The sequence below is a fragment of the Psilocybe cubensis genome, chromosome 10 (genome assembly GCF_017499595.1).
Source record: "Psilocybe cubensis strain MGC-MH-2018 chromosome 10, whole genome shotgun sequence".
NCBI lineage: Eukaryota > Fungi > Basidiomycota > Agaricomycetes > Agaricales > Agrocybaceae > Psilocybe > Psilocybe cubensis.
The window spans coordinates 848,797-865,709 of record NC_063008.1 but is presented as its reverse complement, the minus strand read 5'-3'; the positions used below and the strand labels follow the sequence as shown (position 1 = coordinate 865,709).

The following is a 16,913-nucleotide window of genomic DNA, read 5'->3' as shown; positions in this document are numbered from 1 at the left end:
GCGGGGTAACACCCCGCATGACGATTTACAAGAAGTTTCTGGATAGGATATCTTTAGATAGTGAGAGGAACCGGCTTCGGAAGCGTTTGGTCGCACATTCGATATAGGATCAAGAACATTTCGTCATTCTTCAGACAAAAGTTTGTAATCTGAAAGGTTTCAGACAGGAATGTAATATGAATCCATCGAAGGTATGCTCAAATATTCCATCTATTTCTTCAAGTTTACCCTTACCTGCTCATCATCATAATGACCGACACTCAAGTTACAGATTGCATCAAGCATCTCAAATCCGGGCAGGTGATTCCAGATGTTATCCCAGCCTCTAGCACTTTCGCTCCAAACATATTTTTTTCTGTCGTGTGGCCTTCCAATGGAACAGAAGTAAAGGTTCCAGGTTCCACGGTCCCGCGCGATGCGACGATCAATGAACCTCGAATCAGACTTCTCCCGACCTTCGTTTCCAATGACGAGGCTCGCTATACTCTGGTCATGACAGACCCCGACGCCCCTTCCAGAAAAGATCCGAAATTTGGTCAATGGAGACATTGGATAGTAAGTACTGAAATGCGTCAATAAAGGCTCCTGTTTGACGTCTGTATATTACAGGTTTCCGGTCTCAGTTTACCTACTGTGTCAGCCAGCAGTCCCCAAGGAGAAATTATAGCGAATTCAGGACTTACTATCACCCCATATTACCCCCCTGAACCTCCTGCAGGTTCTGGCCTTCACAGATATGGTGAGAGTTAATCCAGTATTTCCATATGCAAGCTTTGACCTATCTCGTTCAAGTATTCCTGCTTTTCAAAGAGCCACCAGAAGGGGTTTCGATTCCAGACAATGCGATAGAACGCAAAGCTGAACCTGGTAGTCGGTCGAAATGGGATGCTATGAAGTTTGCACATCAGTGTAAGCTCAAATTAGTCGGTGTCAATTTCTTTGAAACGGAGGTCAATGCACACGTTTGAAAACATTCTGTTGATGACTTCACACCATGCAATAATTATTTTACTTCCCTGCGCTCCAAATTGCAATCCATGTATCACTGAGCGCATAATTCGGAAAAAATGGTACCAAGTTTGTTAGCTTCGTTTGGCCTATAAATTGGTGTCAACTGGTTACAACAATCAATGTCGATGTCCGTGACGCCCAAGTCTCGATCGTCTTATTTCTTGATTGCTGGAAAAAGGTAAATTTAAACGTGTCTGGTAACCCGCCGTGAGGGTACCAGGCTTGGGGTAGGCGGTCATGGCGCACGTGTTAAAGTGCAATGATCTACCTCAACATTGTCTACTTCAAACTTGGATTCTTCGCAATCCTACCCATTACCGAAAACAAGTTGGGTTGGAGACCTTAGACGTGTCAAAAGAAACCTTGTTATAATATCATACTAATAACTGGTACACTGATGTCTAGAGAATACAAACAGATACAGACAGTAATGCCAAAGGTTGATAACATTTTATATACAAATAATTATGTCGGTGAAGGCAAGCGAAGATCGTTGTAAATCGTTGTTAAACTCTATGGCTTAGATGATTATGCATAGACAGATTCCTTGTCTCGAAGATCGTTTGATGGCATTTAGAGCGCGACGTAAATCCTGTCGAAAAAATACATGTCGCGAATCCTGGTAACCTTTCTGCTCTGGTCTTTGATATGTAGTCGAAATTTGATAGGATTTTGAAAAGAGCTCTGGATAAGAATCCTCCAATTGGCCCACCTGTATCATTGTTGAGAATACTACAAACAAATTTCATCGATAAATCGAGGAATGACGCTTACCATATTGGTGTAATCCAAGAACTGTACTCGCAGTAATTTCCATCGATCAATGACGGATCTTTCTCTTAAAGACGAGTCATCGAAGTCGACGATAGCAGATCTACCGTTTCGCTGAACCTTCGTTTCAATTTTGATCCAGTCCCACCAATCTGCTAATGCTGATATGTGCTTTTCAAAACTATCCAGTGCTTCAATTCCGCGTAGACGGCCTTCTAAAGAAGTCCGAGTCGCCGAACTAGAGGGTTTGGAAACAGTCTCCACGCTGTTGAGCTTTCCGACAATCTAACATAAAGTATCGTTTGCGTTTCAACACGAGAATTTATGTCATTACTCACAGACATGATCTCGGTCCTCACTTGCCTAAATACTTGTTGAGCTTCTTTGCTTTGAGAGTAGGCTTGATCTGCGAGCTCAAGAGTTCCATTGAGATATTCACGACGCTCCTCCAGGGTAGTTGATTGTACAAGTTCGGAGAGAATCAGGATATCTTCTGCTGTGGTGAATCCGCATTGGGCAGCGCTTGTTCCCAGTCTAATTGCTTTTACAAATCCAGAAACCTGGGCCTCAATCTGTCCCAATACAGTAGGGTCACTGGCGTCATAATTCTGTGATCACTGGCAAGATTCATATTCAGAAAAGTGCGTACCATTTTTGGAACTTGAGCAAGGAAGCAAGTAAAGCTAACGTGCCGCGAGTTGCGCGTGTAAATGCCGCAAAGTCGAATGCTCCTGGCGTCTCTAGTTTAACATACAGGGACATTTTGAGAGGCGGGATATCTCTTTTGCTGTATGTGTATCGGAGGATGGATGGCAGGTATCGAAAGACCCCTGGAAGTGAAGGCGCTAAAGAACTTCTTCACAGTGTATACGTCATGATGCATTGAACGTGTATCACGCATGGTACTAGTTGTTGATAAGGCCTCCCAACTCAACGTCGACGAAAAGAGCCCTTACGAAGTCGGCCAGAAGCAGACGGAACATGTGCGCAAATTGCCGACTTCACCGGCTTATTAATGAAATTAATGGTGTGGTGCAGGCCTGCACGCTGTTTCAACCGCCCATATATATTAGTACACACGCCTTTACAATGAAGTAACTCCTGGAGTCCCAGAGGTCACAATCAAGTTTCAAGAGCCACTTAGCGCCCGTATTTTCCTCAATGGGCAGACACCCATCCACAAGGGTACAGGAGTGGAGATCGAAGATGTCCATCGGTTTTCGTTCGGAATGTCCAGCAAGTGGCACATGTACTGCGCATGTTAGACAAGGCTGAAAGCTCTGTGGGTTACGACATTTGACAGAGGAAGTCCTCATCCATCGATCTGAACGACTTGGAGTCGCCCATATGATCTGACCCGTACTAATTAAAGGTTCCTTGCACTCCGCGGAGAATAGATCCAAAGGACACAATTTTATCGTCATTGGTTCATTTATTATACCGCCAGTAAGTATTTCTACACACCTTTTTTTTCTTCTCTTTCCCTCAGTAGCTCACACAAGCTTGTTCAACTTTATGGAAATCATACAAGTCAGTCTGGACTCCCCTTCCACTGATATTTGCCTTCGTGATTTGGCGGAATCGACATCAAACATCTACAAGCTATTACGTCCCTGGTTTTGCTCTTCACAACCTTGGTCATTCTTAATTTCTCGTTATTTCATATATGTTTCTTACCATTGCATTACACCAGTCATGAGGTCTTCAAACCGATCAAATCTCAAGCGCTTTCTTATATCACAGCGATAGACTTTAGCATTACGGCAGCTCAGAAAGGATACACCTTCTGCGACGAAGTCATAGCATTCGCGGCGTCTCTCGGCTCAAGCAACGATGCGGACCGTCAAGAGTATCTTCGGGGCATGGTCGACTTGGCCCATCAGGCAGAAGGGAACGCAGAAAGAGCCAAGGCTGAATTCCGAAATGTACGAATCGTGGTGGGACAGGTATGTATTTCTTTTCCATTACGAAGTGGTTGGCTCTTCTGACCCAACCTAAAATACAGCTTGTCCAAGATGCGAAGAAGAATATAAATCTGAACCAATATGAAACGGCATCGTCGAGTCAGTAAAGAAGTGGGTATTTCAGAATGTTGCTGACAAAATACAATTCACGCACAGATGAAACGCGATTGAAAGAATTCGAAGATGGCGTATCTCTGCTCGAAAGGTTCTCTGCCTGTATTTCCTCGTACATTTCCTGGTGGAATACGATTTACATGAGCCACAAATCCCAAGTCACACGGCAAACTCACGTCGCTACCAATTACAATAAAATTCGCAATAATGATGTTCTTACCAAGTGGAAAGAGTTACGTCAGGAGTATGTGTTTTACACCGACAGGGTAGGCATCTTTCTGCCTGCAATTCGATTTATCTCATACAAGCCTTGTTCAAATAGATACAGCACATTCAAGACACCAACTCTGATTTCAGAAAGAATGCTTTCCAGTTTCTTGAGGAGCACCAAAAAGCAACCTCGGACTTTACAGGCTTCCATGACGGGTACGATGGAACACATTCAGATCAGTTAATTCCACCCCCGTCATCTCGACGTCTAGCAAATGACCAAGTCCCTTTTCCATCAACCCATTTAAACACAGGCGACCCCACTGCCTTACTCTTCATTCCTATTGCAATTTCGTACAGGCATCTGGCACGCCATTCAAGTACCATGGGCAAGAGGGAACGGTTCCTACATTTTATTGGGCTGAAGCATCAATCATGTACGATGAGCAAGATTCAGGAGGGAAGGCACGGGGAGCCAAATCACAGTAGTGATTAGGGACGCTACTGCGAGCAGAATGATTCGATGTCGATCTTTCCATATGCCTGACGAGAGCGATGTAGGCAGGGTTTTGCTTTCTGAAACTTTTCATGTTTACACGCAGCGCCACAAAATTAGGCTATAATCTAGTGTAGGAAGCAGACTGGTGACGAGATTCTACTATTTTTACCTTGGCAGTATTTAAGGCAATAGAGCGTGGTATGCCTTGTGGTCACCACCGTGTCTGGTTTGTTAATAACCGCCGAAGAAAACATGGTTTCCTTCTGGTCCACTACATCCGTCGTGGGGTTGGGACTTAGTGCTGGACACTGTCATACGTGAAGGGTGACGTGCCTTGAGGTTCAAGCGTGTACCTCTGCAGGCAACCGATTGCACCAGGTCCCGAATAGGGCCTAAAGGTAAAAGGATTCCTTCCCCAGAGCTCATTAAGCCATTTCTCCTTGTTCTCTTTCTCGAACAAAATGCCATTTGGCTCTGGTGTATCTAATATTCCCCGATGCCCCGACAGCTCACGTCTAAATCTAGATGACCTCGTTGACTCTACAATAGAGTCTTTCGAGCTTCTAGTGCCTTGGTGTAGTGGGCAGGAGAGCGGGTGTGTCGGTTCCTCTCTTTCTAGAAGTAAAAAGGTTGAACGATGATAAAACTTGTAGATCAAAGGCGGGGACCATGATTAGAGCTCAAGCGTGTTCGTACGCTATAGCTATTGACAAGTCTATTATCGCAGCTCAATATGGATTTAACACTGCGCGAGAAGTGTTGACCATTGTGCGCTTGTCTAAGGCTTGCGACAAAAAAGGGACGCAGGAGCATTGGAAGGACATGCTTAAGTGGGCCGAACGTGGAAAGAAGAACGCAATCGATGCGCAAAAGGAGTTTAGGAATGTACGAGTAATTTTGATGAAGGTGGGGACTTGCTCCTAGTGTATGCTCAATTAACATAGACGAGCTCGTCATTTTCCAGCTCATCGAACAGGCTAAAAGGGACCCCGAAGAAACTCATGGTATAGTGTCTGTGGATTTTACGTTTCTCCAACTACAACACTAACTCATTATAATAAAGATATAGATCAGCTAGATACACTCAAAAGTCATATTCCGGTCCTGGAGCGATTCAGTGAACAAGTTTCTCAATTCGCTTCCTGGTGGAACGGCCTCGAGATGCAGAACGGCTCCCAGCATAGGCGCACTATGATGTTGCAATCCATGTATAATCAAGTCCGCGAAGCGTCCGTGGTAGCCGAGTGGATGAAGCTGGAGGATCAGTATGTTGACTATACATCTGCGGTATGACTCGCAATAGACAATCACACTTGAGCGAGTACTGATAAGAACTCCAGATCAAGGACTTGACAGAGCTCAATCCTGACTACAAAACGATATTGCAACAAGCGCTGGCGGGTAATATGTCAACAAGTAGATGAAACTTGAGTCGGCGGGCAGAGAAACAATAACATAGTTCTGGTTAAGCCAGAGGGTGTGCATCAGCTTGATTTGATGTACGCATTAATATTTTGTTGCATGCAACAATGTACAATTTGCACAAGAAAGAATTTTTGGGAATTCTACAACCGACTTTGAACCTCCAGCTCTGGTCGTGGCCATGCTGTATAGAGTAATGCATTCCCACCCTTGCAACGTTTTATGATTTTGAGAGTGAAACTTGTGTTGCAGAAGCAAGACGGTCATTGCCACATGTTGGTGTTGAATGACGTGCTCTGGGCAAGGCGAGTTGGTTGAAAACGTGTTTGTAACCGCCAAAACCCAAAGGTTTTAATTAGTCGTCCTCATGCATATTAATTGTGTTTCAGACATCGTGCGCGGAGAGAGATCACCCGGCGGCTTGCAGGGACATGAGGGTTCGGTAACAATGATGATTAACTGGTATACTTTAAACATCATTAGCAGCTATGTATGTTGTTCAATCAAACCACACTCCCCCAACAACACACTGCCATCACTAACAACCAATAGTTTTCAATGGAACTTGTCAGTACTCAGAATGCCGACTTAGTGGCGACGCAAGATGCCCACCAAGCACAGCTGACGGCTATCGAGAAGTCGATGAATAAATTTCTGAAATCTTTGGACACTTGGAGGTCATCAACAGCGACGTCCAACTCCACGCCAGAGTAAGCCTTCAATTTAGTAGGCGTCAAACCGTTATTAAGAAGTAATGCTAGATCGTTGTCGACGCACCCAATTGGTCGTCACATAGGGCGTTTTGCTGAGGCGCATCGCAATGGAGTTCAGGCAGCCGAGACGGGTCATGCAGCGGCACGAGACGGGGTTGGCGTAGCCGAACATCTGGAAATGTTCAACAATGGGGACGTAAACCCATCCGAAAATGAGGATTATGAGCACTACATGGAGCAGATGGAGAGGCTTATTTCTCAAGGAGCAAGTGAAGCTGAGCAGACGGCCAGAAATTTTCGCGAAGTACAGAACGGGATCAAAAAAGTAAGTTACGTGTCGTACAAATATCGTAAATGAGTCATTTAACCTCTGCACCAGGCCATCCAGGGGTTTCGAAAACAAGGAAGCAATAAGATAGAAAGTTAGCACTCACCAACCGTTGTTCGGATTGACTAGTTTTGATATGCTCATTTTGATTCGTAGCTCTCGAGGCTGTGGATTTTGTCCTCGAAGACTTGCAGAAATGCATGACAATTTACATCCGTTGGTGGACCAAAGCCGGCATGATCCACAAATACCTAAGCCTCAAAATGACTGAAATCAGAGGCACCGACTCACATAACAACGTTGACGCGATCAAGACTACCTGGAAAGACATCGAATTAGCATACTTGCAGTATACGGACAAGGTGACCATTTTGACTCTGCAGATATCGCTGTATCACAGTACCCTGTATGTGTCTGATTATAAATCCTTAATTGTAGATGAAGTACATTGAGGATACGAACCAGGGGACATTCGAATTTGCACAGGCCATTGCTGCCAGAATTGAACTGACTGAGTACAATGAAATAAGAAGAGAAGAGGACGAGAGAGTTGAGAGGGAGGCAAGGAGAATCGAGGAGATGAGGATAGAGGAGGCGAGGGTAATAGAGGCTGAGAGAATAGAAGAGGAAGCAAGGAGAATCGAGGAGGCGAGAATTGAGGAGGCAAAAATCGAGGAGGCCAGGAGGATTGAAGAGGTGTGCAGAATCGAGAAGGAGAGCAGAGTTGAGGAGGCAAGGAGAGTCGAGGAGGAGAACAGAATCGAGGAGGCCAGGAGAATCGAGGAGGCCAGGAGAATCGAGGAGGCCAGGAGAATCGAGGAGACCAGGAGAATCGAGGAAGCCAGGAGAATCGAGGAGACCAGGAGAATCGAGGAGACCAGGAGAGACGAGAAGGCAGAACAACAGAGAATTGAAGAGGAAATGATGTTTGAAAAAACACGAAGACTTGAGGAGCAAAGAGCGGAGGAAGCAAGGAGAATCCTGGAGGCGAAGAAACTCGAGGAACAAAGAGTACAGGCGGCAAAGGAATTTGAAGAGGCAAAGAGATCCAAAGAGCAGAGAGTAAAGGAAGAGGAAAATCGAATTGAGGAGCCGAAGAGACCCAAAGAGGAGGGATGCAAATGTTGTATAATTATGTGAACGGTGGGCATTATCGGTATGGATTCAAGCAAATGTTGAGACTGCCATCATGCCTATATTACTTGTAAAAGATGAATAGATACACGTAAATGCAAATGGCGACGGAAATAAAGTAGAATGACCTTGCCTCGAATAATGCGTTTGTTGTAATATGACAATGACATTGAGCCTTGAAAAAATCGCTTTCTGGGAGATACGCAGTGTGCACAAAGGTCTTTATTAGCCTCTCTTCATAATCGCGCAAATATATCTCTGTACAACAACTGAGTATCATCGAGCTTTGACAATTATTACTGCACCTGTAAGAAAATGACGAGTCAAACAACCTCTAAACAGTGATAAATCAGTTAAAAACTAGAATAATTTTGAAACGAAACGTTTCAATTTATGCTCAAGTTAATACCGCTGAGAAATATACGTGCAAAAGTTCCTATCGTTGTTGCATTGACGGAATTTTTCAATACATGACCCAACAAACATCTCAATACCGTCGCGTGTCGAGCTGGAATATCGACAAATTAGTAAAACTGCATGTGAGTCGGATAAGATACTAAGATTATAGAACTTATTGGCGTTTGGGATGCCATACAAGACAGAAAGACGTGCTCCATTGGCACAAATTGCGCCACAGACCAGCCACAGAGTGGTTATGAAGAAAGAGCATGTCATGTTTGTCACAGACACGGTTCAACAAACACTGTCAAAAAGTGATACGGAGTTCGATAATTTGAAACGCCGATGCAATGTAGAATGCCATGCCCGGCATGGCCCATGGACAGCACGTTAAGCCTGTTTCTTTCTTGCCTGTTTCTATTGGGTTTCTACGATACGGCAACTTGTGTTTAAGTCAACGGCCTAGAAAACTTCCTCACTTTGACTTCGTTTCCAACATACTCCCAGGGGTAGAGAAATACAGGTGGTGACCAACATTTTGACCAACATTTCGATGTTCTTGTGACTTACCTGCTAGCCTAGATTTGGCACCGTCGGAGGGTTTGTTCGTCTGCCGCCCCATTACGTTTTGATTTGTTGTGCATCTAGGATACCTCGAGGCTGCCGGTGGTATCCTTCACAATATGCCATCTCAAAATTAAATTCATATCGTGTAGAGGGTGGCAAATTTTGCAATGGATCGATCATTCTCGAAACGCCGTAAGCATTGCGTTTTTGCAACGTGGATTGAAACTTTGACATCTTCCCTTCATTCAAACGCGGAGAACGCACCGTCCGAGGGACCAGCGTGTATGTTTATCGAAAGCTGCGAGGAGTTGCATATAGAAGCAAATTGTTGCTTTGTATCCGTACTCACTCCACAATCCACTCACCGCTTCGTTTTATCTCGAACAAGCATAGACATCATGGGCGATTCGCGAATTCAGACCCATGATAGCAGCGAGTACAAGCAGCAGCTAATATCCCTCAAAAACTCGACGAACTCGTTTTTTGTCTTTGTTAATGATTGGCGACTGGCAATTGCCTCCTCTGATCCAGACAGACAGTAAGCTTTGATGAAGGGGACTGCCAGCGGAGAAAAAGGCTTAGACTATCTAGGTCACCCTCGACCGTCATAATTGGGAAGCAAGTCGGAAATTTTGTCAAGGCATACGATACCGGAATCGACGCTGCTCAGACGGGGCATGCTGTTGCCCAGGAAGGGATTGGTTTAGTCGAAAAAATCCACCTGGCAAGCGAGGACGACATCGCTAAATACCTCGAGCAGATGAAGAGCTGTGCATCCACGGGAGCGAAGGAGGCAGAAGAAACAGCTCGGGAATTTCGAAACGTGCAAAGAGGGATCAAAGATGTAAGTTTTTCCTGCTTCGACACGCTGTGGGATCAACTGAATGTGAGACTATCTGTTCCGTTCAAAGGCTATCAAGGCAAACAAAGGTGTCGACAGGCTAAATGGTCAGCATATCTGCTATCTCTCTGACTCAAATGAAACAATTTGCTAACTAAACGACATACATAAAGGGTTGGAAAACAACTTTGACACCGTTCTGCATAACCTGGAAGAGTGTATCAACATGTTTAAGCGCTGGTGGACCAAAACCGGCATGGTGCAGAATCATCAAGATGAGAAACTCGGCGAGATCACCTATCTCAATGCCAGGGAAAAAATCCCCACTACTATGCCGACATGGCTCGAGCTCCGGGACGCTTACGAGGACTATGTAAACAAGGTAATACCTCTTTCTTGCGCAAGCACATCGATTGCTTACGCTTGCAGATGAATTATGTGAGAGACGCAAATGCGGAAGCGTTTTCGTATGCCCTCACTTTTGTCCCTAAGGACTGGCTGGAGTCTAGGTCGGTAACTAGGGCCCTTTCAATCGATTATAATCCGGCGAAGGTAAACGTCGTGCCAGCAAACGTGGAGAAGAATGCAACGAGTCAACCAGCCGCTACTGCCACTATTCCAATCACGCAATCTACCCCTTCACGGCAGACACCACCAAGCGAGGCTGGATGTGATTGTCCTGGATGCCGATTTGAATGTTTTGGGTACAGCTGTCGATGTGTGATAATGTAGCATCTGCTCTAGCTGTAGCGAGTTGGCACGTTTTGGATTTCTCTATTATATATGTATCATTTGTTGGGGCCACCACACGCAAATGCATCAGAGAGGGAGCATCCATCATACCGCATTATATCTCGTTGCTCAGATGCTCCGAGTATCTACAAGTTCAGAGGGTGTTATTTATTTCTCTTTAGCATTTTATTGAACTGCCATTAGCTTTTCAAGCATTTACTAATTCCCGATTATCATGACGCTTGCTATTTTTACTTGCCATTGATCCCCGCTGTTGACGGTGAGCTACACAATGCGTTTCTTCCGACACCCTTGTTCAGTGTCTCTGTGTCCAACACCTCCAGGATCTGGAAAGCATTTATTTACCTTGCTCCAATTTCGAATTACAGACATCAAGACCTGCATGAGCGAAATCGGATATGCCGTCCACTCCACAGACCAACCTCCAACTTATCTCCAATCAACTTCGCTCCAGTCTCCAAAACCCTGGCACCCTAAGCTAACACCGTATAGGCTCGCGGTACTTGTCACTACAGTTGGATTTGGAACCGCGAAGGCGATTGCGACACAGAACGGAGGTGCTATAGTCTCCACCACATTGGAATGGGTCGCTGGGACTCTTCTCTCGGTAATGTAATGATATTGTTGATTACGACTAGCACTTTAATCCGTGACTGATAGTATATACCAAGCTAGTTTCTTTGTTCTCAGTGCTTATGACTCGCGAGAGGATGTACCATCTTACTTGACGTGGCTATTCAAGCCAGACTGCATGGATTTCGTCTGGAAATTCTTTGCTTTATTCTCAATAAATCGCCCTGAATATGTCTCCGATGAGGCGCCTGGAGAATTAAACGCTTATATGCGCTCGTCAAACCCTGATGTTACTCCCTATCGTATCCTTGTTTGCAGTGCGGTTACTGCGTTTGGACTGTCGAAGGCTATGCTAGGATACGCAAACCAATCGACTGCGGCGACATGGACAGACTGGACTATAGCCGTGCCAGTGACTACAGTGTAAGCATGATATTTTGTTGGAATTTTAATGCTGTATCAATTGTTAATCTCTCTCACAACAGGCTATACATCTTGGGGCTTTATGAGTATAACTCATCAAATATTTTCCCGGGATTTTTTAATAGAGACCAGTCAGAAATTCTACATTCAGGTACGCACTGAACTATTTTCTAATATGGACGAAGCCATTTATATCGATATACAGTCAATCGAGGCATATTGTATAGTGTAGGTATAGCGCTTGCATCGGCCTGGGTTGCGCTGTGGACGTACATTCTCTATCAGTTCACGTTCGATCCCCAATGGAAGTTCGGATCTCTACCAGAGGACAGAAGCCATTTGACGATGGAAGCGTACTTCGAGGCATGGCAGGCCGCAAGCTTCAAGATCTGGCTACAAGAATGCTTCTTTGCCGCAATAGCTCTTGGGGTCTTTGTTCTATTCCCACTCTTGACCCCTGCGGCGAACAGTGTCATGATGTCAGTCGTTCTGCGGAAGATTTTACGTGTTGTTCGGAGCTTTATTCTGAGGCTTGTGCGTCCAATACTCCCGTCAATAGTAGACGACACGCTACAGTCAACTCGATGGATGCATTTCAATTGGAAAACCATAAAATCATGTCAGTCATTTAGTACGCATCTTGTAAAAAAACATGCTCACTAAGGGTAGCCCAGACCTACAAATTCTTTTTCATGTCGCTTTGTATATGTCGGGTGTCATTTTTATGCTGACTTTCGCCGTGGTCAGCATTTTAGCTGGTATCGTTACGCCGTTCAAGAATAGTTGGAAGGAGCCCGTTGTGTTCCTCATAGTGCCTATGTGGGTTATTCTTGGGGTAACGTTGCCTTGGGTCGCGTATAATATTTGGAAGTCGATGATAAAGAGTATGCCCGACTTGTAGCTTAAATTTAGATCGCAGTGAGTAATTCACTTGAAACAATCTAGCAAAATTCGAGCCTGGGGAATGGATGAGGACTAGTAGTAACCTTGCCTTTGTTCTGCCAAAAAAGAAATGTACAAACAGTTCGGAAGTCGATAAAATCGCGACCAATCCCAGAAATTCACCAAATTGATCAGGATAGGTTCCCACTTGCTAAGTAACCAAGTCTTAAGCCAAATACCTCGGGGTTCTGGAGTAAGAAGTATGGTCGTTCAAGTTGTTGTGATATGGTTGTGCCATTGTAACCCTATTCTAGGGCCACAAATCTTCGCCGCGGGAAAATATTGTGGTTTGTATCCGAACGTCCACCATCTGCGACGTACTCGACGTTCTCTACATACTCATTGCGATGATGTCTACCTCATAACCTACAAGATCGTAGACTATACTCAAAATTTTAATCTGGCCGTTCTCCAATCAGTGGAGACAAGGACAGAGAAGGCGATGGCGACAGCCCAACTTTCACCAAATACCCCACTACCGACACAGTCGAAAAAGGGGGTATTCGCGCCAGGAAACTATTCTCGGCGAGCATCGTCCAGCAACGGGTCTTTGAACTCGGGCTTGACACCCCCACAAGGCATTGGCTATTCTCCGGGCACACCCACAAACAACACTACACCAACCAGCCCTGCAGGTTCAGGCATTCCTGCTTTCCGCACCCTACGCTCTCTACTACCTTTTGGACCGAACAAACATGCCACTGCATCACCCAATAACTCTAAGAGCCCTTTCGCGAACTTTGGTTCGGTTAGGAGGTCTATGACCCGAGAACGAAAATCGTCGCTTTCAAATGATGTTGGAGCCACTGTTATTGCTATTGATAGGGCGAATGGACCTGTTGCGGATGAAGGGGCCATTCGGAGGTCGGCTTCACTGTCGCGTCTCGAAAAGCCACTTCCTCGTGAACCGGCATTTCGTGAGGAAAATGTCCTTTCAAACGGAGACGGAACACTGCGTTCAGGTGCGTCGTACGCAATCTTCGACCATTTCATCAACTAACTCTGATATATATGTAATATCAGCGTTCACTTTGCGGACTCCTTCTCCTGGACCCCCTTTGACAGCTGAACTCTCAACCATCATGGAGGCGGACAGTTCAGGGGTGTCGAAAATTGCTCAATCAAGGCCGTCTTCGCCCAGCCGACACTTCCTACATCCACACAGTAACCACGGTTCTCTGTCTGTTAGGGCAGGCCAGCGGCATCTTCAACACTCTGACTCGGTCGAATTTGATACGTCTGCCCTAAACTTATCTGCGACGGACGTGGAAAATCAAGTTCGCGATGCCTTGAGGAAGAGTGCTTCGTCATCACGTTCTGGACAGGAATGGCTGAAGGCAGACAAAGCCGTGGTTGTTATCGATGCTGATGAACACCCTGAGGCAGCAAATCAGACATTCAACCCTGATACAGTCGATGCTGATCTCTTGGCCCTTTTGAGCCCATATTCCGCATCCAAGAATTCCTCATCAAAATCACTGAGCCACACCCCTGACCACCGTCGAAGACCATCTTTATCGCCAACTACACCTACCTTTCCTCCATCGCCGGGTTCTCGCCATTCCAGAGCTCAGCAGTCGGCTTCCTTGTTGCCCAAACTACGTTCATCGCCTTCCCCCTCCCCCACCTCTCCATGGTTTCCTTCACTTTCTCCCGCTACGCCGTCAGGGAAAAATGCAACCAGCACAACGCCGAAAGTGACCCCCGAAAAAATAAACACCAATGTACCCAAACCTACCATCACTGCACATGATACACCACCTGCATCCCCCTCTCCCTCCTTAAGCTCCGCTCCTACTTCAACACCTGCTCCTCGCCGAACACTGCCGCCACCTCGCTCACCCAGCATGTTTAGCCAACCTTCATTGCGAGCAACAAATCTTTTTGGCAATCGAAATCGCAGTACAGAAGATAAAACGCCACAAGGAAAGGAAACTCCCGTTACCTCCCGTCTAGCGACGCGAACGCTTAGACAAGTCATGCTCGGAAGTGGTGGCAGCGGCCGCTCCAAGGACAGTCCATCCAGTACTGGTGATTCGTCATCGCCATTACAACAGGTGGTGACACCGCCGAGCCGTGGGTCGCTGGACTCTCGACGTCCGCTTCCTGGTCCTTCGTTAGGACGAGAAATCGGGCTTGGACGTCCTTCATTAGACAGGCGCCGAACTTCGCTTGAAGGCAGGACACGACCTCACATTTCGCGCAGGTCCGCGTCCCCTGAACACCCTGAACGGAGGATGACAGAAGCTGAGATATCACCATCAAGAGAAACCGAAGATCGTCCGTTTGAAGTTGCCGGTTCGCGGGTAAAGGGCGACTCGACACATCTACCTAGCTCTGTACAACGTTTGCGAGAACGCGAAAGGGAGAGAGAAAGGGAAAGAGAACGGACACCCTCTCTGAGAGTCACGGGTAGCTCAGGAGATACTGCACTGTCCATTCCTCGCGTCACTGGGGTCCCTCCGCGTGCAAGGAAGCGTAGCATGAGCGTTCAAGAACAGTTGAATGAAGGGCGATATGTCAATACGATGATGACGGATAACAGTGCTTATGGTTCATGGATATCTCGGCCTGGAAGTAGCGCGTCCGCTCATACAAGCCCGAAGATGTTTCGCGATGATGATGGGGTTGAAAGCAGATACGAGAGACCAGCGAGCAGTGGGAGCGGGGCGGGTCCGAAGATGGAGTGGTTGGGACCGAGAACGGCAAAGGCTTTCAAGGCTGCAGGACTCCTCGACTTCGAACGCGACCGCAGCAAGGAGAAGGAGAAGTCTGGAGGAGAAAGCAGTTTCGGTCGCTTACGCGACAGAACTCGAAGCAACAGCGTAAGTGTTGCACCCTCACCCTCACCCCTCTCTAGTAGCGCCAGGTACAATGGCGCTCGAAGCGCATCCGAATACAATTACAACCCTGGCCACAGCCGTGCTCAATCCCGCATGGCGTACTCTGAAGTCGGTGGTGTTACTTCAGGACGTAGAGGCAGCGAGTCCTTTGGAGGAAGCAGTTATGGTGGCGGATCATCACCATATAACCATCAAGGGCTCATGGAGAGTCCAACGTTCACTGTATCAAGCTCCAGCAGAGACCGGGATACACCCAAGTCGGTGTCGACGGCGCCAACTAGTCTTGCAGAGTCGTTTGGGTACCTCGGGCGTGATAGGGACAGGTTGGATCGGGAGAGGGAGAGGGAGCGTGAGGAAGTTCGAGACTTGAAGGAGAAGCATGGAACGGAAATGGCGGCCTTGTTGAATGCTCTATCCGACAGTCAACGGACGGTGCGCCTACTTCGGGAAGAGAATTCACAACTTCGGGATCGTCTTGAGCATGCCTCGGTCCTTGTACAGCAAAATAATGACCTCCGCCATGCGTTCGATTCTGTTGAGAGGGAGTGTGCTGCGCTGCGGAGAGAATTGGCGGCCCTCAGGGCTATCAAAGTGCCTGGTCTTTCTCCGAGCTGGAGTGGAAGCAGCATTGGCACAACCAGCGGGTTCAGGACCCCCATTCCAAAAACCGGCAACAGCAGCCCTCTCGCAATGGATTCTACGCCCAGCTTCATCCGTCAAGACGAAGAGCAAGAACCAGAAGACGACCAAGAGGATGCTTATAACAATACTGTCATCATTCATCACAGCATTGATAACCAACCTGAATGCGCAACCCCTGAGTTCGAACCTAATGCGGACGATACAGCTGGCGACTTTTTACCCCCAACTTCGACGCCTTCTATCAAAAGGCGGCGAAGTGATACCTCTTCAATCTTCCCAATACCACCTTCTAATATGACCATGCTTTTGCACGACGATACGAACTATAGCATGGACAGTAGGAGCATTGTTGACCAGTCGCAATATGCTTTTGCGCCCGCGAACTCCCAGCAAATGCAAAGATCCATGGCCACCCCTCGGGCAATACCACGCCCACGGGGAAGCGGAACTAATGCCCTTGCAACATCTCAGTCGTCGTCCTATTCTGGGCCTGGACACGTGAATAACAAGTCTATCACGTCTACGACGAGCATATCTCCCACTATAGCCAACTTTTCCATGGTCACCGGAAGCCCAGGGAGCTTGTTTTTAAGACCGGAGCACGAAATTCTGCTGGGTGACATGGAGTCTCTCGATCTAGGTGTGCCTTCAGGGCCTGAGAGTGAACCCGGTCGAGCGTCGGGTGATGATGCCTGGTGATCTTTATTTTTTATTTGGACTTTGTTGAACCTATCCTATCATTTGCCTTAGTTTCGATTTCGTTT

At 46.6% G+C, this 16,913-nt stretch overlaps 6 protein-coding genes across 6 annotated transcripts; 5 read left to right on the top strand and 1 right to left on the bottom strand.

The window, feature by feature from the left end:
- Positions 1 to 249: 249 nt before the first annotated feature.
- Positions 250 to 968, top strand: JR316_0010572 (OV-16 antigen; the record flags this gene model as incomplete). Its single annotated transcript, XM_047896238.1, has 3 exons — positions 250 to 555; positions 610 to 739; positions 811 to 968. 3 exons carry the CDS (start codon positions 250 to 252, stop codon positions 966 to 968), a joined length of 594 nt encoding a protein of 197 aa, XP_047744283.1.
- Positions 969 to 1,584: 616 nt separating this feature from the next.
- JR316_0010571 (uncharacterized protein) lies at positions 1,585 to 2,544 on the bottom strand (the record flags this gene model as incomplete). Its single annotated transcript, XM_047896237.1, has 4 exons — positions 1,585 to 1,695; positions 1,786 to 2,067; positions 2,121 to 2,376; positions 2,432 to 2,544. The coding sequence occupies 4 exons, from the start codon at positions 2,542 to 2,544 to the stop codon at positions 1,585 to 1,587; spliced, it is 762 nt and encodes a 253-aa protein (XP_047744282.1).
- Positions 2,545 to 2,681: 137 nt separating this feature from the next.
- Positions 2,682 to 4,559, top strand: JR316_0010570 (uncharacterized protein; the record flags this gene model as incomplete). The annotated part of the gene is made up of 8 exons (XM_047896236.1): positions 2,682 to 2,765; positions 2,856 to 3,042; positions 3,272 to 3,398; positions 3,476 to 3,728; positions 3,755 to 3,845; positions 3,903 to 4,126; positions 4,183 to 4,353; positions 4,431 to 4,559. The coding sequence occupies 8 exons, from the start codon at positions 2,682 to 2,684 to the stop codon at positions 4,557 to 4,559; spliced, it is 1,266 nt and encodes a 421-aa protein (XP_047744281.1).
- Positions 4,560 to 5,030: 471 nt separating this feature from the next.
- Positions 5,031 to 5,862, top strand: JR316_0010569 (uncharacterized protein; the record flags this gene model as incomplete). Its single annotated transcript, XM_047896235.1, has 4 exons — positions 5,031 to 5,164; positions 5,223 to 5,460; positions 5,534 to 5,573; positions 5,633 to 5,862. 4 exons carry the CDS (start codon positions 5,031 to 5,033, stop codon positions 5,860 to 5,862), a joined length of 642 nt encoding a protein of 213 aa, XP_047744280.1.
- A 687-nt stretch (positions 5,863 to 6,549) lies between these two features.
- JR316_0010568 (uncharacterized protein) lies at positions 6,550 to 8,172 on the top strand (the record flags this gene model as incomplete). The annotated part of the gene is made up of 5 exons (XM_047896234.1): positions 6,550 to 6,701; positions 6,753 to 7,029; positions 7,084 to 7,126; positions 7,189 to 7,394; positions 7,471 to 8,172. 5 exons carry the CDS (start codon positions 6,550 to 6,552, stop codon positions 8,170 to 8,172), a joined length of 1,380 nt encoding a protein of 459 aa, XP_047744279.1.
- A 1,358-nt stretch (positions 8,173 to 9,530) lies between these two features.
- JR316_0010567 (uncharacterized protein) lies at positions 9,531 to 16,848 on the top strand (the record flags this gene model as incomplete). The annotated part of the gene is made up of 11 exons (XM_047896233.1): positions 9,531 to 9,670; positions 9,724 to 9,976; positions 10,044 to 10,080; positions 10,147 to 10,355; positions 10,403 to 10,643; positions 11,095 to 11,338; positions 11,417 to 11,722; positions 11,785 to 11,873; positions 11,955 to 12,256; positions 13,038 to 13,626; positions 13,688 to 16,848. 11 exons carry the CDS (start codon positions 9,531 to 9,533, stop codon positions 16,846 to 16,848), a joined length of 5,571 nt encoding a protein of 1,856 aa, XP_047744278.1.
- Between the last annotated feature and the right edge of the window lie 65 nt (positions 16,849 to 16,913).